Here is a 23,174-nt window from a genome sequence, read left to right as displayed (position 1 = left end):
CTGTTTGAGTTTGGGTTTATTTTTTTTTCCATTTAGCCTGTTACTGTACAGCTGTTTTGATGTTGTGGTCAGTGTTTTCTGTTACTGGAAAGCAGTTGTCGCTCATTAAAAAAAATAATAAAAAAAGTTGGTCAAACAAACCAAATTGTGCCAAGAACAAATCATCCCAATTGGAGCAGTGGGTAGCAGCCAAGTCGCTGTGAGGAACTTTTCCACGGCCTGCCTGGCCAGAGGTGTGACACTCAGAAGGGAGAGCCAAGAGTGTTACTAATCTAGTATTTAATCAATTTTTTTAAGACCGAGGTGGCCGCCTCGCCATCAGGTGCCTGGCAGAGGCTTCACAAAGTCAACCAAGACCTCCAAAGCGAGCTGGAAGCCCAATGCCAGCGCCAAGAGGTGATCAATCAGCAGATTCAGTCGCTGAAGCGCAGCTACGCCGAGGCCAAGGACGTGATCCGGCACCACGAGGCCGAGATTCAGAGCCTGCAGGCGAGGCTCAGTAACGCGGCGGCCGAGCTCGCCATCAAGGAGCAGACCCTGGCCAAGCTCAAGAGCGACCTGAGGAGCGAGAAGGAGAAAGCCAAGGAGCAGCTGGAGGAGTGGCAGCACGGCGAGGCCGCGCTCAGCTCCCAGCTGAAGGCCAGCGAGCAGAAGCTGAAGAGCGCGGAGGCGCTGCTGCTGGAGAAGACGCAGGAGCTGCGGGACCTGGAGATGCAGCAGGCTCTGCAGAGGGACCACCAGAAGGAAGTGCAGCGGCTCCAGGACAGGATCGCAGACCTCAGCGGGCAGCTGAATGCCAGCGAGCAGGCGCGGGTCCTCATGGAGGAGAAGCTGCAGAAGAACTACGAGGCTTTGCTGGAGAGCTGCGAGAGGGAGAGGCAGGTTTTGATACGGAGCCTGAAGGAGGTGGAGGACAAGGCCAACGAGTATGAGAATCAGCTGCAGAACAGCGAGCAGCAAATGGAGATTCTGCAGAAGGAGAAGCTGAGCGCCAAGTTCGAAGGCAGCGAGCTTGTCCACCAGCTGGAGGAGCAGCTGGCCATGAAGGAGGCCAGCATCCAAAAACTTGCTGAGCACATCAAGGAGCTCGAAAGGGAGAGAGATCAGATCAAGTGCCGGTTCCACGAGCTCATGAATCAGGTGGCCGAGTCGGATAACGAAGTTGCAAAGCTACAAGCAAAGTTGAAAATGGAAGAGACCAACTACCACAATCTGGAGCAGTCGTTTGAGGAGGTGTCGGATCAGTTCCGGGGGGTGCAGGAGGTGCTGAAAGAGAAAGAAGAAGAGCTGAGACACGTTAAGGAAATGCACTTGAGAATTGTGGAGAAGAAAGATCAAGATCTCAGTGAGGCTTTGGTTAAAGTGGTTGCTTTAGATAGCAGTTTAGAGGAGACTAAAGTAAAGCTAAAGGCCAAGGAAGAGGCTTTAAAGAAATTAGCTAGTGTGGGCACAGGTCCATGTGCTGAGGAGGCAGAAGGCCTTGGCCCCAGTCTTGAGGTGGATGAAAGTCATCCATCCGAACTGGGGCAAACTCAGGATGTCCTCCCAGCTATGACTTATGCACTGAAGGAGGAGGAGGATGAGGTTCTTGAGACCAGTCAGAGGCAAGTGGAGGAATTTGGCTCCCCATCTAAAGTTGTAGAGCTCCAGGACCAAGAGTTGGTTCAGAAAGCTTTAGCAAAGCCTGATGTAGGAATCATGGGGGCCAAGAGGCAAAGGATCCGTTTTTCAAGCATCCAGTGTCAAAAGTACATCCATCCAGACGGATCAGAGAAAAACTGGACAAGCAGTACCTCTTCAGACACAAGCCAGGACAGATCTCTGTCTGAAGAAAGCATGTCCTCAGAGCCAGCTCTGGGTTACCCCTCATCAGGGACCAGTGATTCTGAGACTTATCTCTCCATCATCCATTCCCTGGAAACCAAACTGTACATTACAGAGGAGAAGCTCAAAGATGTGACGATGAAGCTTGAAAGCCAGCACGGCCACAACCAGGAGACGCTCATCGCCCTGCACCATCAGTGGGCCAGCACGGAGTCCCAGCTGCGGGAACAGCTTCAGACCAGCTTGTCCCAAGTCAATGCTTTGATCTCACAGCTGGAGAGCGAGAGGCAGGAAAAGTTCAAGCTCATAGAAAGTCACGTCAGCGAGCTGGGAGGTTTCCAGATGAAAAACGATCAAGCGCTGACTTGCTTAGAGAAGTGCAGGGAGCAGCTAAGATCCTTGCCCAAATCAGACAAGGATAAAGAGGGTGATTTGTTCCTTGTTACTCTGTCTAGCATGGAAGCAACTTTATCAAATGCAATCCAGGCCTTGAGTGGAGCGCCAGTCCAATCAGAGTATCAGCAGAGTGAAAGCCTCACCAGGGAGAGCCCCACTCCAGAAGGAGGGGATCTGGGAGAAGAGGAGCACATCTCCAAGGAGCAACAAGCAGATGTGTTTGACACCGGCCAGCTGAGGTGGCTTTCTGAGAGGGTGGCATTTGAGGCCTCTCTCATCAACCAAATAGCAGAGTCTTTGAAAAATGCGAGCTCTGAGATAGCCCAGCTTCTGAGAGAGATCCAGGGAACGGCAGAGGTGGTTTTGTTGGAGCCAGCAAGTGTTTCTCATACAGCCAATGATTTGGCCAGCGTCCTGTCTAAAAAGCTGCTGCTGGAAGGGGAGTTTTGGAGCCAGGTGGAGGAGCTGAGAGCATATTTGAGCACTAGAGAAGGAGAAGCTGAGGGTAAAACAGAAACAAGTTTGGGCATTTCCCCATGTTTTCTCAGTGCTGTAGCAGATGCTACATTGATCAAGGCAGAACTTGGGTTTGTTGCAGAGAAAATGAGGGAATCTTTTCATCAGAGGTTAAAAGCAATTGAAGAAGAGCTCCATAATACCAAAACAGCTCTCCAGCAGCACAAATGCATGTTGGAGGAGATCATCAAAGCATACAGGACTCCTGAGTTTGACGGAGTTATGCACCAGATTTCTGAAGCACTTGAAATTCAAAAAGATGCTTCGGAAAGAATCCAAATCTCTTGGGATGGGAGCCGTGTCCAAATGGTGCCATGCCAGGAATTAGCCAAGGTGGAGGAGACTGGCAGTGCCCCGGACCGTAGTAGTGAAGCTCTTGTTTCCATTCAGGAAGATCTTGCCCAGCAGCTAAAGGACAAATCCAATGTTCTGAAGGAGATATCTGTTGCCTTACTCTCTCTGCCTCCCGAGGAGGCCATGAGAGACTGTCAGAAGCTCCTGAAGATGTCCCAGAGTCTTTCCTACCATTCGTGCATGGGAGACCTGGAGCGGTATTCGTCTCTGTTAGTCCGCGATGCCATTGTACAGGCTCAGGTTTGTTACGCCGCTTGCAAAGTCCGGCTGGAGCACGAGAGGGAGATGAAGTCCTACAAGGAGTCCCTGCAGAGCATGGATGCCCTGTGCCAGGAGCGCGTGAAGACGGTGTCTCTCCTGCGCGACGAGTACGAGGAGCTGCTGAGGAAGCAGCAGGGCGAGTACAGCGAGGTGATCGCCGTGCTGGAGAGGGAGAACGCTGACCTCAAGGCAAAGGTGTCCCAGCTGGACAACCAGCGCAGGCTCCTGGAGGAGGAAGGGCACGAGCACAGCAAGAGCTTGAGCGAGCTGCAGGGGCGGTACGAGGAGGAGATCCGAAACGTCATCGAGCAGCTCAACAGGACCGAGGATGCCCTGAAGGCTGAGAGGGTGGAGGGGCTCAGCCAGCTGGACGCCGTTGTCCGCGACAAGCAGAACATGGAGCAGTATCACCTGGAGCAGATGCAAACGCTGGAGGAGAAGTTCCAGGCCAAGATCAAGGAGCTGCAGGTCATCCACGGCGAGGAGCTGCAGGCGCTGCAGGAGCACTACAGCCAGAACCTGCAGCGCCTGCAAGAGACCCTGGATGAGTACCAGAGGCAGCACCCGGAGGCGTCCCCCGCGGTGGCCCCGGGCTCTGGGGACACCTGGGTGGCCAGAGAGGGGGGTGGCGCCGGGCAGGACCCCGGCAGCGACCCCGACTCCATGCACGGCCTGAGGGAACGCATCCAGGAGCTGGAGGCCCAGATGAACGTCATGAGGGATGAGCTGGAGAACAAACATCTGGAGGGGAACGCTTCCACGTTGAGGGAAAAATACCAGAAAGACTTTGAAAACCTAAAGGTCTTGATATGTTTAACGCTTTCTGCCTTCTGCTGCTGAGCGTGTGGGAGGGCACATGCAGTCCCAGGGTTTTCAGCCATCCCCTGAAACAGCCAGCGTGCTGAAACAAGCCCCAGGGTATTAGCCAGGCCTCTGTAAAGCATGGTGTTTCCTACTTCTCCATGCTGGGGTATTCTAAATGCATTGCTCAGGGCTTGGGAAGGTGGATTTCCAGAGGTGGTCTTTGTGTGGAGAGAGAGTTTCAAAGTAGCTCGATAACATCACACTCTCCTTCAACACGAAGACCTCAGTGTTTCTCCTGCATTTTGCTTGTGACTTCCTTTTAAAAGCATTCCTCAGCTCTGTCTTTCACAGTCTGATCAAATCTCCGGTCTGTCTCTGCTGCCTTCAAAAATGCAGGATGAAATGGAAACTTTATGCTCTCAAAATGTATGTTCCTAGGGAAAGTAGCTGCAAACAGATGCCAAATTCTGTAGCAAAGCAGAGCTCCTCTGCAGGAGGCTGCGAGGACCATGCTGGTGTTGGACACAATAATTCTGTACACGACAAAGAGTGCACAGTTACAGAACACCCAGGTGAGGTGCAGAGAAACCCACTGGCAATGAAATGCCACCGTTCAAATTGCCCCAGCAGTCAGACTGGCTGTAAAACTGGTTTGAGATCATCCAGCATCTAAAAAAAATAGTGGGTTTGGTGGTTTGCTTTTCCTAGGAGAGCATTCCCAGTTCAGAAGTGAGTTTAGGAGTGTAGAGGACTCTGGCAGCACCAGGAGAGGCTGCCTGGTTGAACAGGAAGCCAAAAGGGCAGCGATGCAGAGGCTGAGCCAGTGAGGCTCTCACAAACCAGTTGCTCTTAAGAATCAGCAAAAACGTGGGAGAGATTGCTTCCAGCCTCAAGATCCAGCACACATTTGAGCTGGGGGTAAAGTGTGGCTCAGCTCCAGCCAAAAGCTGGTTTTAGCCTGGGGAGAGCGCTAGTTTTGCTGAATCCCATTGGAGTTAAGCAGTGGTGGTCAGAAAGCCAACCAAGCATTGGAAACCTGCCCAAATAGAGGCTTGAATGTGCTTAATTCTTCTCTTAAGAACCTGATGGAGAATGTAATGTTAGTAGCACAAGCATAGCTCTTCAACTTGGAGAAGAGAAGGCTCCAGGAACACTTTGGAGCCCTTTCCAGTGCTTAGAGGGGCTCCAAGAGAGCTGGAGGGGACTTTTGACAAAGGCATGAAGTGGCCGGACAAGGGGGAATGGCCTTTAGATGAAGAAAAAGTAGATTTAGATTTAATATTAGGAAGAAATTATTCCCTGTGAGGGTGGTGAGGCCCTGGCACAGGTGGCCCCAAGAAGCTGTGGCTGTCCCATCCCTGGAAGTGTCCAAGACCAGGTTAAAGACTTGGGGCAACCTGGGGTAGTGAAAGGTGTCCCTGCTTGTGGCTGGGGGTGGAACAGGATGTACTTTAAGGTCCCTTCCACCCCAAACCATTCTGTGATTATATGAGATTCTGATTTGTACGTATGGATTTATGGCAATGCATTTACAATACATTAAATAGTGAATCTACAGCCAGACCTATGGCAGAGTATGCACCTTTTTCTTCCAAAATTCAAGGTGTTTCAAGAGTTGGACTTGATGATCCTTGCGGATGCCTTCCAACTCAGCATATTCTATGATTCTGGGTGTAAAGAAGAATCCTGCAAGGCTGCTCTGTGCCACAGCCAAGTCCAGGCAGGTTCTGGCAGTGAGTTAGGAGTCTAAAAAAAACAAATAAACAAACAGACAATGCTGGGAAAGTGAAGAATGCCTCGGGATTAAAAACTAAATGGGAGGGAAAAAACCCACCAAAGCTAAAAATTGGGAATGAGGATTAGGTGTAGGTAACAGAGCATTAGCCAAAAAGGTGATGCTGAGGGGTGTATGTTAGTGAGGGTCAGTGGTGTTGAACTGTCATGAGCACTTTTGCCACTAGGTGAGTGAATTTGTCCCCCTAAAATTTCCCATGGCGTCCCAGAGGTGACAGTTCTCATTTTCCATGGAAAACACTGGTGTTAGTCAAGGGGAGCTCAGCTGAAATCAGGGAATAAAGCCAGCCTGTGTCATTAAGGGAAAAGCCCTGTACAGTGCTTGGCATCAGGTGTGTCCCAAGCTGCCTGATGGGGCTCAGCACCTTGTCCCCAGTGTGTGCCCCTTCTTCCCTCGTGGCTTGGGCCTGCCTGTGGCTTTGCTGGTCCTGTCCGTGTCCTGCAGCCGTGTGTCCATCCAGGATCCCAATGTGCTTAGGCTGGCAGCTGAGCTGGGAACAGAAGGACCAGGCAGGAGTTCAGGACCTCACCCCTTGTGAATCCCAACTCCCCACATTGCTCCTCCTGTGTCCTGGCTCGAGTTCCTTCCTAGTAATTCAATTAGCAAGAAATTTTCCCTGCAGCATTTGTAGCAATACTTGGTTGGGAATTAAGATCCTGTTGCTGTCACGTCATCTTCCTTACACCCAGAGACTGAAAAAAAACCCAGGCATTGAAAAGAGCAGAAGGGGCACAGAAGGGTTTTTTTTTTGATCTTTTTTTGACACACATTTGCATTCCCCAACAGGGTGTGCCCCTGTGTATCCTTTTCCCTGGAGCTGTCAGGGGTCAAGCGACTGCAGGACAAGCCCTGACCTTTGCAAGGTCCATCGTGCTCCTTGGCTGGGGGAGCAGAAGATCCCTGCTGGACCTGGGGAGCTGAGCTGTGGCTCCTGGTGGGCTCCCCACCACCGTGGCACCGGCCCTGTGCTCCTGGGCCAACCCTTTCCCCTCCTCCCTTTGCAGGCAACATGTGAGAGGGGCTTTGCAGCCATGGAGGAGACGCACCAGAAGAAGATCGAGGACCTGCAGCGGCAGCATCAGCGGGAGCTGGAGAAGCTGCGGGAGGAGAAGGATCGCCTGCTGGCAGAGGAAACGGCTGCCACCATCTCAGGTGCCAGGGGAGCCCATGGTGGGGCAGCTCTGTGGTGGTGGGGACATGGGGATGGTGTTGGCTGCGTTGAGGAGCAGAGCGGGGGTGGGATGAGGGCTGGGTGGGCTGCACAGGAAGATGGGAACAGGCTTGTGAGAAAGATATTTTAGGTGGAGGTCTATCTCCTGATCATCCAGGTTTGATACCCATCTCCTGGTCTTTCTCCAGGCTTGGTACCCCTGTCTTTGGTTGTTACACATTCTGATCTGTTTTGCATTCCAACTCCGAAAGGCATTAGTCATTCCTGTGGTTAAATTATTGCAAATTCCACACTGAATTAATTCTTTAGTGCCCCAGGGAATGTTGAAACACTGGAGTTCAAGGGCTCTGCACTAGGAGTCCCACAGTCCAGGAAACAATGTGTGAAGGGGACAATCATTTGGACTCTTGAAAACCAGGATTTGCAGAATCCCCTTTGCAGCTGGGGCACAGACTGAAGGGGCCATGAAGCAGTGGGAAATTTGTTTTATTCCTTTAAAAAATGAACAAAAACTCAAAAAGCCATCAGTGGGTGGAGGGTGCTGGGTGCTAACCCTGTGTGCCCCTCGCAGCCATCGAAGCCATGAAGAACGCGCACCGGGAGGAGCTGGAGCGGGAGCTGGAGAAGTCCCAGCGCTCCCAGATCAGCAGCGTCAACGCCGACATCGAGGCCCTCCGGAGGCAGTACCTGTAAGCCCATCCCTGTCCTCTGCCACCATCTGCCAGGGAGATCGTGTCTGGGGGACCCTTCTCTGCCATTTGATTCTGGCCATGAGTTTGGGGTTGTTTCTGCATCCATCAGAGCCTCCTGGTTGCCCATAACCTTTCAGGCTCCAGGTCAATGTCCCCACATTACCCAAAATAGCTGCTTTATGGTCCCCAGAAGTAGCAGATGAGCAGCCAGTGCTGTTTTTCACACAGCTGCAGCAGCAAGGTCCTTCAGAAGGTGAGCAGGAAGCTCTGAGCTTTCCATGGCAAGGCTGTCCTCCCGTGGGAGCTGAGCAGGGCTGCCTGTCAGCTTTATCAACCTTGATACATCTATATAAGTTGGGGAGGTGTGCAAATACACCTGGTCCTGAGTGCCCACAGCAAACTTAGAATACTGGGATGGTTTGGGTTGGAAGGGACTTAAAGCTCATCTCATTCCAGCCCCTTGCCATGGAGAGGGACACCTTCCACTGTCCCAGGTTGCCCCAAGCGCCATCCAACCTGGCCTTGGATACTTTCAGAGGTGGCGCAGCCACAGCTGCTCTGGACAACCTCTGCTGGGGCCTCCCCACCCTCACAAGGAAGAACTTGGCTTTGGTAGATTTTGGTAGATCTCAGCTCAGTTTTTGGAAACCTGAGAAAGTTCTGCCACTTGATCTCTGAGAGAATGACCTCATGTACCCTTTGGTGCCCAAGCATGACTCTGCCAGGAGAGGGAAGAGTTTACTTGCTCTGGACTTGAGTTTTTCCCCAAAGGGAATATGCAATCCTCATCCTCGGTGCTTAGCTCGCTGTTGGGTTGTCCTGGGATGCTGAAGGAAGAATGGGGATGTGTGTGTGTGGAGAGGGCACTACCCCCCGGTGTGTTGTGCAGGGAGGAGCTGCAGTCGGTGCAGCGGGAGCTGGAGGTGCTGTCGGAGCAGTATTCCCAGAAGTGTTTGGAGAACGCGCACCTGGCGCAGGCGCTGGAGGCTGAGAGGCAGGCCCTCCGCCAGTGCCAGCGGGAGAACCAGGAGCTCAACGCCCACAACCAGGTGAGGATCCTCGCCCCGGTGACCCTGGGCTCCGTGCTGAGCTGTGGCCCTGCTCCCCCTTCCCACAACGGCTCCTCTGCTCTCCCCAGGAGCTGAATAACCGCCTGGCTGCGGAGATCACGCGACTGCGGACCCTGCTGACCGGGGAGGGCGGGGGAGAGGCTGCTGGGTCGCCTCTCACGCAGGGCAAGGACGCCTACGAGCTGGAGGTGAGCTCTGCAGAGAGGCACGTGGGTGGGCACAAGTGCTGTGTACCCCAGGAGCGTGTCACACCCTCGCAGTGTGTCACAACTGGGAGGTGTCACAGCCAGGAGGTGTTGCAGCCGTCTGTCCCCCAGTCGGCTCTCGTGGCTGGTCAGCACTGTTATCATGAGCTGCATCAGGCCAGGAGATTCTGGGGTCCTGATCTCCTCACCACGTTGAGCCAGACACTTGCTCTTCCTTCAGCAGCCCCTGCTTGTCACTGAAATGCAATCCATGCAGAGCAGTGGGGACAGAAACTGGGGTGTGCAGGGAGCACCTCAGCACTGCAAGCTTGGGCGAGTTCCCAAGAAAACCAGGAGTTTTCTTGTGAGAAGCAGAAGATGGGTGGCCTAGAGGCTTTGTGGTGCTGGCATGGGGCTGAGTCTCCAGCCCTTGGCTTGGCTGCTCTGGGTACAGCAGGTGTCACACTGTGTCTGCTCAGGTGCAAAGATGCTGGTTTTTGTTCCCACAGGTCCTGCTGCGGGTGAAAGAATCCGAAATCCAGTACCTGAAGCAGGAGATCAGCTCCCTCAAAGATGAGCTGCAGACAGCACTGAGGGTAATGCCAGGGGTGGTTCTGCAAATCCTCTTAACTGTGCTCTGCTCCTGAATGTCTGTGCTTAGATTTCAGCCCATTTACACCTAGATTTGAAACCATATTTAATTTTTCCCCTGAATGTAATGCAATATCCATTTTGATGTCATCAGTAAAGCACTCCATGCATCAACTAAAGACTTACCCCTCAAAGGAGACAGTGTGAGAAAACATCCCTTTCAGCCTGATTTCCCCATTTACTGTCACATCAGATCAGATTTAACTGGCACAAACAATCAGTGTTAGAGATCTGCCCAGCCTCGCAGCGGTGGAACTGGTTTGCTCTGGACAAACCAAAGCCATTTCTGGGAATTCTGCTTGAATTCTGTGTCTTGGCTAAAATGAAAAGCCACTAAGAGCCCTGTAGCTGAGGGGCTGCAGGGACTGTGCTGGCCCTTGGCTCTCTGCTCTCTCTGTCCGTCTCCATTCCCTGTTGGAAGCAGCTTTCAGGGTGTGAGCTGCCCTGGCCAAGCCTCTCTCCCGCTGCCGGCTCTTCTTCCGTCGGCATTTGCCAAGCTCCTCTTGAGTGCATCCACAAACCCCTGGGCTCCAGCTGTCTGTCTGGCTCCATGGGGTTGTTCTTGTTCCCTTGCCAGGATAAGAAATACGCCAGCGACAAGTACAAAGACATCTACACGGAGCTGAGCATCGTGAAGGCCAAGGCAGACTGTGATATCAGCAGGTTGAAAGAGCAGCTGAAAGCAGCCACAGAAGCTCAGGGAGAGAAATCCCCTGTGAACACCACTGTATCGGGATATGGTCAGTCCTCCTCCAGCAGCTCTAAGCAGTCTTGGGTGTCCTGAGCTAACAGGGAATCCTGGAATACAAACCCTTGTGCAGCAATGGGTCTGAGTGTAGAACTTGGCCTTCCAGCCCAAAGCTGATGGGCTTTGAAAGCCTTCTGGTGTTTTGCATCAGGAAAACCTCGTGATGCAGGGATGTCCAAAAGCCCCCTCTGCCCTTGGGCTCATTGGGGCACTGTCCTGGGCTGGGAGGGCACAGCCTCAGCCCTGTCCTTGCAGGAAGGCAGTAGGCACCAGGCTAATCCCACTTCTTTTGCTTCTTCCCAGATATTATGAAATCAAAAAGCAACCCTGATTTCTTGAAGAAAGACAGATCCAGTGTTAGCCGGCAACTAAGGAATATCAGGTCAAAGGTGAGCTCAGATGTCCTGCCCAGTGGGATGGGAGTGAGGAATGCCCAACATTTCTCTTTGATGGGGATCCCAAATGGGAAGAAATGGGCACGGGGAACAAAATTAAGAATTTCCCAGCCACTAGTGCTAGCCTGGATGGTTTTTTACTGCAAAAGGACTGACTGGGCAGCCAGGCAGGGCCCACTCTAGACCTTGCTCAGATGGAGGCATGAAGCTGCTCCCTGGTTGGGAAAAAGGCTGACATTCTCCTTATTCCTTGGTCTTTCACAGGAGGACTATTCCAGTATCTGCTCCTTCTTTTCAGCTGAAATATAGGTGGAAATATACCCATCATTCTAGTTTAGTGTTCATCACTGCAAGATTTTTTTGTCTTTATGTGTATCAGCAATGTCTGGGTCCTGGGCATATTTAACACACATTTTGCTTGTGTGTTACCATGGTGCAGATGGCCCTGTGCTTCTGTGGTCCTTCTGTGCTTGCTGTTGATCCCAAAGCCCAGTGATGCTGTGCCAAGCTCTCCTTGGCAGCCAGTTCCATCATGTGGGACTGGGGATAAGGAAGGGCAAATAATGCTGATCAGGAGTCAGCATTAAACATAGGGCACTTGGGAGGAAGCTCAGCATGAGCAAACCTGCTTTGCCTCTCACCTGGTGTCTCTTGCTGATGTTTGAAGTGGTTGGGCCCTTGCAGGGCAGGCAGAATACTTTGAGCTTGGTGCCCAGGTGGGGAAACACTCGGAGCTCTGTGAGCAGCAGCTCCTCAGCTCAGGGCACCCGGGGAACAGAGAGGGACTTGGCACATTTTGGGGCAGCCCAGACCTGCTGGGCCACTCTGATGCTGGGTTTCCCTTCACCACTTCAACTCAGATCACTTTCTGTGTGGTGCCCATGTGTGTTGCTTGGTGGGGAAGGAGAGGAGAAGGAGCAGGGGCTGTGCCAGGGCATCGCTGCGGGACGGGGGGCTGGGGCTGCGCCAGCGCAAATTCACGTGGGATTTATGAGCTTCTTCTTTTGTTTTTTTTGTTCTTTTTTTGTTTTATTTTGCTTTTTCCTTCAACAGTCCGTTATTGAGCAGGTCTCATGGGATAACTGAAATGAACCCGAGTCCAGGTTCCCTGCCACGTAGGTAAACACAGCGGCACCGCCCACGGCCCAACCTCTGCATGCACTGCTCACACCTCCCTGCCAAACTAGATCCCTCCTCTCTTAATGACTGACTGACTGACTGACTGACTGACAGGTTTATTCACTGCTAATTCTTCTCCTGGGTGAGGGGGAAGGGGAGGGGAGAAGTCAGTGTACCCAGGATCTGTGTGGAACAAAGTCTCTCTGCCTCTTCCCTGGGGAATGTGGCTTTTTTGTCTTCCTGCTCTTCCCACCCTCACCAACACAGCTCATCATCACAGAGAGCATTTGGATATGGTGGGGCATGTTTTCTGTTTACTGTGTTGGGAGTGTGGGACACTGAGTGTGCATGCCTGAATGACTCTGCATGCCCCAGACTAAACTCCAGCACTGTCCAGGTCTCGTAGGAAAACACCTGTTTTGCTGTTAGCCAGGTGCAGGAATAGTCTGGGATGCCTTTGAGTGTACTTCCCATAACAGCCTGGAGCATGGAAAATGGTCTCAGCCACCTCAGCTGCAGAGGGAATGTCCTGGACTGCTCTGATTTCCTTTACCCGCAGTTGCTGCTTTTTCAGGTTGATCCATGCCTGAGCAAGAGCCCAGTTACCTTCTCCTCCTGCTCTCCATCCCTGAGCCTCCAAGGCTTCCAAGCTCATCCACCAAAAGGAGGGAGCTGATAAGAAATGAGGCTGATTCTAATGAGCCAGATACCTCCATTAACTGGAGCAATAGTGAATTTCCTGGCCCATGGCAAAGACTGAGGTGGGAGCACCTGCAGAGGCTGGTTAGGAGAAGGGAGCTCCCAGCACGGTGGGTGGAGAGCCCCAGGAAGTCTGTGGAAGATTCCTTTATCACAGATATCACCCTGCATTAGTCTCACTTCATCAGGCTCTCCTCATCAGCAACTGAAACGGTTGTGGGACTGCCTGGGGGCTGAATTTGCTGGAATTTGTGCCATCAGGCAGAACAGGCTGATGACTCCTGGTGTCTCTTTCCATCCACTGAAAAATCAGATGTGAGAACTGGAATGCATGAGCTGCTCCCATTTAAAGAGGCCCAAAGTAAACTTCCTTTAGGAAGTGTGTGCTCAGAGCCTCTCATCCCAGGAGACTCTGCTGCCCCTTGGAAAGAGAGCACTCAGCATTTGGAAATCCAGTCCAATTTAGTGCTTTCATTTCCATGCTGCCTGGCAAAGCCCTTCTGTGTTCATGGGCCTGTGGGAGGAAAAACATTTCCAGAAATACAGTAACCATGGGAATCTGCACAGCCCTGGGGCAAGTTTATCATGGAGTCCTGCCTTGATAAATACATGGGAAGGAAAATGCAGCCCAAAAGTCCAACCTGCTGCTGTGGTAGAACAGTCCCACAGCCAGGGAAGGGAGGTGGCTGCCTGATAGTAAGATCATGGAATCGCAGAATGGTTTGGGTTGGAAAGGATGAGAAGTCATCCAGTTCCAACCCCCTGTCATGGGCAGGGACACCTTCCACTATCCCAGGATGCTCCAAGCCCTGTTCAGCCTGGCCTGGAACATTTCCAGGGATCCAGGGGCAGCCACAGCTCCTCTGGGCACCCTGTGCCAGGGCATCACCACCCTCACAAGGAAGAATTTATTCCCTATATCCCATCCATCCCTGCCCTCTGGTAATGGAAAGCCGTCCCCTCTTGTCTGTCACTCCAAGCTCTCTCCAAAGTCCCTCTCCAGCTCTCCTGGAGCCCCTTTGGGCTCTGGAAGGGGCCTTAAGGTTACCTTGAGCCTTCTTCAGACCAGACAATCCCAGTTCTCTCAGACTTTCCTATGGGAGCTGATTTCCATCCCTGAAATCTGTGCCTTTGAAGGTGCCAGGGCTTGGTCTGTGCAGTGAATCATGTCCAGCTGCAGCATGAATTCCTTGCAAGTTCCAAGGACGGGGCTGGCAGGCAGAGCTGTGGGGCTGGGACAGGCAGTGGGGCACAGAGGGGCAGAGCCCTGGCTATGGGGCTGTTTTAGGGATGGGAGGTGGCTGTGCCTCCTCATCTACAGGGACAGCTCACCACCTAATGCTTTGCTCTCCTCAGTCTCTTGTGCCACAGGTTTGGGGCTGCAGGAAGGAGGGTGCTGCCATTGGACTGGTGCATCTCCTCAGGCTGGTTTCAATTTAAAGCTGTCCTACAGGAGTCAGGCAATTTGTTTCTGGGTTTCTGCCCCTCTCAATACTGTGCTACTGAGTCCTCATGTGTAGCTGATGGATTTTACAACTCCACGTGCCAGGGGGCTGCTGGCCAACTGAGAGTTGTGCCTTGAAATCTGGATGCTGCATCTGAATTGGATCAGCCATGAGCCACATTTAGGATCCTCTGTCTAACTGTGGGCTGTCCCAGGGTGGGGTGAGAGAAGGGATGGGATGGTCATTGGCAGCACACAGCAGTTTCCAGGGTTTCCTGAGCAAATCCTGCACGGAGTGTGGCCAGGACTGTCCCCATGGGTGCTGCATGGTGGGGCAGGCTGGGAAGGACCAGCCTGCAGGTCCAGCTCAGCATCCTGGGCCTTCAGCACAGCAGATCCCAGCTGGCCTGCCTGGAGCTCCCTTGCTGGAATTGCCCCATCCAGCAGTGCCCTGTGAGCCCGGGGGTGTCCTGGTTTCGGGCAAATTTGGGAGGGAACCTCCAAAGAGATTCCTCTAGAAAGCAGATTCAAACAGCCTCTCCCCCAACCAGTTTGGGAAAATATTTCTGCATGCTTCTTCTTCCCTCCTTCACTCTCAGAACCAGTCTGTAAGGTGCAAAACTTATTTCTGGGCTAACCAGAGTGGGGATACATGCACCATAAAGCCACCCCAGCACAGGGGTCGTTCCCAAGTCAGCTAATCCTGCTTGCAGCATGATGTGCCTCTCATTGCTTCTGGTTCGTCACCTGGTTCATCTGCAATCTCACCCTGTCTCCAGGCAGTAGCTGCCCTCCATAACCGTGTGTTCTCCTCAGCATGTCCCACTAATCCTCGCCCAGGATCCCACTCCTGCTGCCACGGCTGTGCCTGAGCGCCGCCCCTGCCCCAACTCCGCTCTCTGTCTTTTGTGTCTCGCAGAGTCTGAAGGAAGGCCTGACTGTGCAAGAACGCCTGAAGCTTTTTGAATCCAGGGACTTGAAGAAAGACTAGTTCTCCCCGCTCCGCTTGACCACGCGCACCTCCCAGCTTGAGGCAGCACAGCACCAGCACCGTTTGTCTCTGCTCCTTACGATGTCCTCGCTGTCGTTGTCCTGACGCCCCGACGGGACCTGGCGGTGCCCTCCCCTCGCCTCCCCAGCTCCTTTCCCTGCTTGTGAGATGCTCCAGAGACTCTGAGAGGGAGAGGAAGGGATTGGAGTGGGGTTTTCCCCCCCTCTCTTCGGCGCTTTGTAGGAGAATCCTTTCTTTACTGTAAACCATTACACTAAGTGTCAGTATTAAGGCTCAGCAGCCTGTTAATAAGCTATAGCTCTGTTGGGAAGAGCGAGCAGGGCCTGGGTGCTGTCAGCCAGACCGAGCTCTTACTGCTGTCTAGAGACCCCGTGCCCAGAGCACACAGGAGCCTGATCTAACCATTGATCTCCACTGCATTACTTGCACCTACAAGGGGGGAAAGCCGGGGGAAGCTGCCGGGGAGCTGAGCCCGCGCCGGCGCCCGCAGCCTGGAGGTACCACACTGACATCTGGCTGGAGAAGGATGCAAGAAGTGATTCTCCTGCCCCGTGACTGTGCCGTGTCCTGAATGTAGGTGCCACCGAAGCCTGGCCAGCTTGGGTGGCTGCCCAGGTGGTTGTGGATGGGGAGCTGCAGCTACTGAAGAGCACCCTCGAGCCGGCGCCGTCGGCGCGTCCTCGCTCCCGTCTGCCGGTGGCCGGAGTTGGTGTTCAGGGGCCGAGCTGTAAGATCACTTTCTTGCCTCTGTTAGATCAAGCCCAGCACTCTCTTTAATTTTTTTTTTTTTTTTTTTTTGCTGTTACTCCCTTCCTCTCATCGAATCCCGTGTATCCCAGGGTCTGTGCGCATGTGAAACTCCCTTTTCCTAGTCAAAGGAAAGTAGAGTAGAAAGTAGAGCCAATATTGACTGAAAATGCACAGTGCTCAATGCATATAATGCTCCTTTTTTACCAGCTTCTTGAATTCAACTCTTCTTGTCAGCAGGGCAGCTCCTATTTTAATTCTTTAATCTTTTCCTGAAATAAAGATCTCAAAACCAGTATGTGCTTCAGACCTTCTCAGTCCTAATAGCTTCTGTACTTAAAACATACAATTTAGCACCATGAGGCAGATAAATGCATACAAACCAAGGGATGAGGAGCTGGTAGCACTAGATGGTCACAGCCAGCTGAGCAGAGGCTGCCTAGGAGAAGCCTGTGCTGCTTTGCAGGTGTGGAGCTTCATTCCTGAATAAATCTCAAGATGCCACCTGGAAGGTCACCAGGGCTGAAGGAGATTCTGGCACATTGGCTTCCCAGCCTGGTTGGGTGCTGAGTGACCTCTTCAGGCTGGGATGTGGAAGATATCCTGGCCTTCAGCGGAGCAGAGCTTCCTCTTGTCCTTCAGGCACGCAGCCAAGGTTGAGCCAGCAGCTCCTGGTGCTTCCCTGCTGTTTTTGGGTGTGGTGCTTGGTACAGGTGCAGCTCTCAGAGCCCCATGGGGCTGGTGAAGGACCCCCAGTCCTGCCAGGCTGGACCACAGCAGCTGCCAGAGTCACCTTCACCCTCCTGGGAGCAGAATCTCTTTTTTCCAGCAGGACCCTCAGCAGGACACGGTGTCACTGGACTATGGTGGGAGTCAGGCTCTTGTCCAGCTTGTGTGGTCTTGCTTGGCACTGGTCCTGCCCAGAGGAGCCCCTTTGTCCCCAGGCAGGATGGCAGCACCTTGCAGGGGACACAGCAGGGATGCTCTGTGTGCCTGGCTGTGCATGGAGGTGCTGGAGGTGGAGCAGGGCAGGAAAGGTGCTCATCCTGTTGGACACAAAGCCTTTCCCTCATCAGCAGTGCCCTCAGATGTGGGCAGGGGCAGCCTGCAGAGCCACTCCGAGCTCACCACAGCACTTCCATGGTCTGGAGAGCCTGGGGACCTTCCTGGGGACCCACCTGGATCGGCCCTGGCTGCTCTGCTGTCTGAGGTGAGCTCTGATCTCCTGTGGGAGGCAGCAAGGATTTGGGATGGCACGTGGGCCTTGTTATTGTCATTGCTCTCCATTGCAGGGTGTCACCGGCTCTAGAACCCCCCTCCTCCTCCTCCTCCTCCTCCTCCTCCTCCTCCTCCTCCTCCTCTTCTCTGTAGACTCATGGTGGGACTTTGTCCTTTTCAGCCAACCAAGCAGAACATCCTGGTCTCCTTCTTGCCATGTGGACCTTGCCCTTTCTTAGATTCCCCAGCAAATCCTGCTCAGCTTGTAGGAGCAGTTATTTTCCATGGGCTCCTCTGGACAAATAAACAGAGAATCTTGGTCAGCTGTACAGCCAGGGCTGAGCATCATCAGGAGCAGCTGCACCCTCTGGGGCAGTGCTTGGGAAGGATGTCTGGGGTGTGTTTAAGGTGGGAGCTGTGAATTGTGGGGGTCACTGAGAGGAAGAGGAGGGAGGAAGGTCCCTTATGCATCCAAATGTTCTGAACCTGTGCTGAGGGCTCTGGGCTCCTCTGGTCAGTGTGAGCATCTCTCCAAGGCCAGGGGCAGCACTTCACCTCCATTTAAAGAAAAAGAACCTGCAGCGCCAATAAACAGCCCCAAACTGAAATATTCCTGCTGTAGAGCCTTGAAATTAAAGGGAGAAGTCCTTTTACTCATAGCAGTGATCCTCAGTTATCCTCCTGCCTCTTCCTGCTCCAGGCTTCATCCATCTTTTGGGATTAATCAGTGGCTATTTAAATTAGAAAGTGTGTGGGCAAGCTGCTGCATTCTGTATCACTCCTCACTATTGATAGCACCAAAAAGGGAGGTTTAGGAAAACTCAAGTGCAGCAAAGGCACAGGTCTTGGAGCCTTGTTGGCTCCAAGTAATCCTATTTTTCCTGAGTAAAATTTTCCTCCCATTTGCACCATCTCCCCTGAGCCAGACAGAATCCTTCTTTAAATGTTACCTGTTCTTTGCCCATGTGTTAAAAAAAGAAGCAAATTGTGTTCATTTGTTTCAAAAATAGAATTGCTTAGAATTGGTGCTGGCTTGCAAACCAGAAAATTCCCTTTTTATGGTACCAGAGAACAGGGCTGCAATAAAAGTGCTCACATTTTGTACCTACTCTATTTGATGGCACTTCCACAAGACCTTTACATATTTGTCCTGGTTTGGATACTTAGTTTGTTGTGGCTTGCCTTTGCTCTATATTTTTTCCATTTTTTTAGGTAAAAAAAAAAGCTTTCTTATTCTTCTTTTTTAAAAACAAAAGTAATTTAATACCTGTATAGTATTCCAAGCAGTGCAGTGTAAATATTTATTCCTCAGCAGTTTGCAGAGGGTTCTCTTTTGTCACTGAGTTGTGGGTTTGATTTTTAAGTCTTGTTTTAGCACAGAGGCCCCACAAAGTGGGTTGGGAGAGGACGAATGAGTGTAACGAGTCCAACCCACCCCACCTGCCCTGATAAACTGCTTTTTTGGGGGTTTGAGGACTGTTTAAAAACCTTTTCAAACCTTTTCTGCTGATCTATGCCTTTAGCTTTGCAGGTACCTGCCTGAAGATTGTGTACACTCTGTTTGACCACTGTAACCTTCTTTGCTATAAATTTGGGGTATTTTTTTCCAGTCAGAGGCCTCAATAACCTTGTGTTTGATAGCAGCATCAGTGCTGTGCATGTGCAAACTGTGCCCTGTTTTTATAGAGAGCACCAACAGCTCCCTGCCAGCCACAGCCCCCTGCACACACGAAAATCACGCAGCAGCCTGGCCATGAGCTGTAACTCACTGAGTAACTTCCAACCAGTGGAACTACAACAAGAAAAGTGAAAGCACTGCTGCAGACACAGGGAAACAACCTCAGTGTGAGGCTGCTGAGGAAACAGAGGGTGTGGGATTTACCAGAGAAACCTGACAAGTTGAACTAGCCCAGCTGGCTCTGAGCTCGTGAATAATGGGTGCAATTAGCATTATTTTCTTCGTGCTTTCTTCACCCTGTGTGCAGGACAAGCGTGCTCACTGTTCTCACCTAGAGAAAGCAAAGCATGTAAAACACTGGAGACTGGGGTGAGTAGGAACCAGAAATCCTCTGGCTTGGCCCTTGTGCCTCTTCCTGGAGTTCTGGATGACTTGGGAGTTTAGAGAATCACTTGGAAGGATGGAGGTTTGGGAGAAGGAGGTTCTGTGAGGCCAAGGGTGGTGTCTGATGTGGCATTTCAGGTGTTCATGGCCAGGTTTCCTCCTGTGGCCTCGGAACAGCCCAGCCTTGGCTCTGTCAGGGCAGAGCTTCACCCAGCAGTGGGGACTGGTTCTGGGTCACATCTGTGCCTGGGAGGGAGCAGCCCGGGCACTGGGAGCACTGGGGGTGGAGGATTCATCGTCTCCCAGAGCAGTTTCTGTGCTGATGTGACAGAGCAGCCATCCCTCAGCTCCAGCTGTGCCAGTGCTGCAGCCCCGGGGCTCTCACACATCGATTTATCCCCTGCAGAGGGGAGGGTGTGGAAAGCTCCTGTTCCTCCCCGTGTGTGAGTTCCTCTCTCCTTCCCCCTTCCACTCCCAGTTTATTCTCCAGTGCTTTTTTAAGAACCACCATTCCTGATCAATTGCTGGCTCTACTAGAAACATCACTTTTTCTCACTGTATTTATTCCTTACAAACCTTGTGTGACACGCTAGGCTCCCCTGGATGTAGCTGATCATTTTTACTTTGTAAATATAATTACCTAACTTTACATTAACTATATGGTAATAAACTATTTTTCCACCACCCTTTGCACGCTGTGTGTGACAGATTTATTTCTAAAAAGAAGGAAGAATGGGGCAGAGGTCAGAGCAGGAAAAGGGAGATGGTTTTTATAGTCACCCTTCACATAGGAAATGCAATAGGCAGCATTTTAACAGCAATAATATATTTTAAGTAGTTTAAATCTAGTGCTGCTGAATGGGATTTATTGGAGAATGACCTTCCCAAGGTGCATCCATACAGGTAACATCATTTTCTTTCCCCCATGCAAACTTTCTCAGAACAAATCTAAAATCTGGGGATGTCCATGGATCATAAATATCTTAGTAAGGATCTACAGGAATTGAAATGAAAAAGTCAGATGAAGCTGTTGATGTTTTCTGTGAAAATGGTTTATTTAACAGTGCCAATCACAGCACTACTGGTAACAAAAATAGTAACAGAATATAAAAACCTCTTTTCATTTTGAGAGATATTAAGGCACTTTCCATTCAGTATAAAACAATTCTTACATAGACCCTATTTTGAGTTAGAAATTCTGAGGTTTTTACATCATCTTTGTTTCACCCTGAGCTGTGGGGACAGAGGTGTCACCTCCCTCCCCTCGCTGTCCCCAGGCTGGTGCTGCCAGGGGAGGGCACAGACCATGACAGGTGTCCCAACACCTGAAAGAACCAGGTGGGATTTCCAGAGCCCACCTGAAGTGGTGACCCAGCTCCAGCCGTGTCTGCTCTCCAGATAAACCCTGATCCCAAAGAACCATTTCTCCCATTTCCCTCCAGAGCTCCTGACCCTTCCTTGCTGGAAGAGAAGCTCTCATTACCATCTGTGTTCATCTTTTACACCAGAGTTCTGATCTGTGTTCATCTTTTACACCAGAGTTCTGATAACCTTTAACCAAAAGAAACAGGTGCACAATCAAAACTTAAAAATTGTTGCTATTTCCCAGGAATTTCGTTTTACCAACTTTCAACAATTAATGCCAACAAGAAATGTAACTGAGGCACTTAATCTATAGAAACTCTTAATTCTGCTGTAGCCCTCTTATCTCTCCCTACCTTTTCAGTGTAGAGGAGCCGTTGGGCTACAATTCCATTTGGAATTTGCTACAATTCCATTCCATATCCCAAGCTGAAAATGTTCCTTTTACCACACAAGCTCAGCACTGTAGGAACACACCAGGTCTGCACCAGGGCACAGCAACGAGCCTGCCCCAAGTTTTAATGCCCATGGATGCAGTTCTGTCACTGTCACCCTCACAACCAAACAGTTGTGTCATTCCCTCTAGCACGGGAATGACCCACAGCAAGAGATCTGTGGCATTTTAGGGCAGAGAACACTTCTCTGGAGACATTTACCACCAAAGTTACACCCAGATGGACAAAACAATGATGTCTATACATAATAATAAACTCTGTGGGTGTTACCATGCTCCACTAGGCCTGTGAGGCAGCTCTATCATTTACTGCCTTTCAGAAAAAAACCTGTAATTGGCAGGATTGTACTCTTCCCAAATCCTTTCAAACTCCTCCTGGAAAGCCTTCACGTACTCGGCGTCCTCCACCACCAGCACGTTCTCGCGGTTGCTCTGGATGGCCTGGGTGGTCCAGTTGAGGGAGCCTGTGATGAGCATCCTGCGGTCCACGATGGCGAACTTGTGGTGCATGTAGCCGCTGTGCTGGTCGTGGCGCACCTGGATCCCTGCAGGGACACACACACAGACACAGATAGACAGACACAGACACACAGGGGCTGTCAGACACAACTCGGGGCTCACCGGGCCCGCAGCGGGGCAGGCCCGGCCCCGGTCCCTCAGCGCTCACCCGCGTGGCGCAGGCGGCCGATCTGGGAGCCGTGCAGCCCCATGTACTGCGCGTCCGTCACCAGGCGGATGCGGACCCCGCGGCGGTGCAGGAGCTGCACGGCCCGGGCGAGCTGCGGGCAGGAGAAGGAGAAGAGGCAGAGGTCGAGCGAGCGGCGGGCGGAGAGGAGGCGGCGCACCAGGCGGCTCAGGGCGGTGTCGCCGCTGGGCAGCGGGCACGGGCAGGGCCGGGCGGGCGCGCCGGGCTCGGCAGCCTCGGCCAGCAGCGCCTCGATGCAGCAGGGCGGCGAGGGGAAGAACAGCACCTCCCGCACGGGCCGGGCCCGCCGCCAGGCCGCCACCGCCAGCGCCACCGCGGTCACGGCCGCCGCCGCCAGCGCCCCCGCCGCCCTCATGGCCCGGCCCGGCCCGCGCAGCCGCGGCGGAGGCGGGAGCGGCCCGCGGGGAGGAGCGGCCGCCACACGGGGCTGGGCCGGGCTCCCACATCCCGACACCGACCCTGCCCCGAGGGGCTCCGGATCCTGCCCCGAACACCGACCCCTCCCCAAGTACCGGAACCCTGACAGCGAACCCGACACCGCACACCGAGCCCATGCAGCGGATTCCCATCCTTTAATCACAGAATGGTTTAGTGGGAAGGGATCTCAGAGATCATCCAGTTCCAGCCCCATGCCATGGGCAGGGACACTTTCTGCTATTCCTTCCCAATATCCCGTCCAGCCCCGCCCTCTGGCAGTGGGAAGCCATTCCCTGTGTTCTGCCCCTCCAGGCCCTCATCCAAAGTCCCTCTCCAGCCCTCCTGGAGCCCCTTTAGGCTCTGGAAGGGGCTCTGAGGCCTCTCTGGGTCTTCTCCAGGTGAACACCCCCAGCTGTCCCAGCCTGTCCCAGAGCAGAGGGGCTTTAACCCTTGGAGCATCTCTGTGGCCTCCTCTGGGCTCGCTCCAGCAGCTCCACACCCTTGTGATGCTGCAGGCCCAGAGCTGGAGGCAGCTCTGCAGGTGGAGTCTCATGAGGGTGGAATAGAGGGGACCATCAGCTGCTCGACCCTGCCTGGCAGAGGGGACAGGGGTGGCAGAACTGGTACCAGAAGGGTTTGTCTGTAACTGCAGAACTGCCACCAAAGGGGTTTGTCTGTAGCTGCGGCCAGCAGTGAGCCAGCACTGGCTCCATCACACGGCAGCTGCAGCACTCACAGCTCCCACCTCGCTCCCAGCTACACGCTGCTCAGCCAGGCAGAAATCACTCTGGAATAAAGAATTATCCTGTCTCCATCAGTTTGTCTCTGAGGCATATCGTTTGGAGGGAAGGAGGGTGCTGAAAGGTGTCTGCAGAGATGATTTTTTTGTTAATTGAGTTGTGCACATTCCAGCTCTCGCTGACGGCAAAGGGAGCAGCCGTGGCCTCACCTGAGAGCTGCAGGAACCTGCCCAGGCAATCCTTTGGCAATCCCACCTACAGATGTGTTCTGGCAGGCAAGCACAGCTGGGTGGAGCTTCACTGACTTGGCAGCTCTCCCCCTTCTTTCCTGT

At 52.6% G+C, this 23,174-nt stretch overlaps 2 protein-coding genes across 9 annotated transcripts in view; one reads left to right on the top strand and one right to left on the bottom strand.

Annotated features, from left to right (window-relative positions):
* The window catches only part of MPRIP (myosin phosphatase Rho interacting protein), a 72,498-nt gene extending 56,320 nt beyond the window's left edge, over positions 1-16,178 (top strand). For 3 of the 8 annotated variants that reach the window (XM_059484791.1, XM_059484789.1, XM_059484785.1), the window contains 9 exons: positions 298-4,152; positions 6,955-7,102; positions 7,693-7,810; positions 8,703-8,862; positions 8,952-9,071; positions 9,578-9,664; positions 10,297-10,459; positions 10,771-10,856; positions 15,044-16,178. In XM_059484791.1, the coding sequence (XP_059340774.1) occupies positions 298-4,152; positions 6,955-7,102; positions 7,693-7,810; positions 8,703-8,862; positions 8,952-9,071; positions 9,578-9,664; positions 10,297-10,459; positions 10,771-10,856; positions 15,044-15,115 (4,809 nt within the window). In that variant the 3' untranslated portion in view covers positions 15,116-16,178. Of the gene's footprint in view, positions 1-297; positions 4,153-6,954; positions 7,103-7,692; positions 7,811-8,702; positions 8,863-8,951; positions 9,072-9,577; positions 9,665-10,296; positions 10,460-10,770; positions 10,857-11,915; positions 11,982-15,043 lie in introns of all 8 variants that reach the window. The other 5 variants (XM_059484787.1, XM_059484786.1, XM_059484793.1 and 2 more) reach the window with 5 other exon arrangements.
* A 4,019-nt stretch (positions 16,179-20,197) lies between these two features.
* On the bottom strand, positions 20,198-22,028 carry PLD6 (phospholipase D family member 6; the record flags this gene model as incomplete). Its single annotated transcript, XM_059484660.1, has 2 exons — positions 20,198-21,524; positions 21,647-22,028. Coding segments are annotated over 2 exons (621 nt in total), but the record flags the coding sequence as incomplete, so codon positions are not given.
* Between the last annotated feature and the right edge of the window lie 1,146 nt (positions 22,029-23,174).

Source organism: Ammospiza nelsoni, chromosome 17, assembly GCF_027579445.1.
Source record: "Ammospiza nelsoni isolate bAmmNel1 chromosome 17, bAmmNel1.pri, whole genome shotgun sequence".
NCBI lineage: Eukaryota > Metazoa > Chordata > Aves > Passeriformes > Passerellidae > Ammospiza > Ammospiza nelsoni.
Note: the sequence above shows the minus strand (reverse complement) of the source record. Positions and strands in the feature narration are given on the sequence as shown.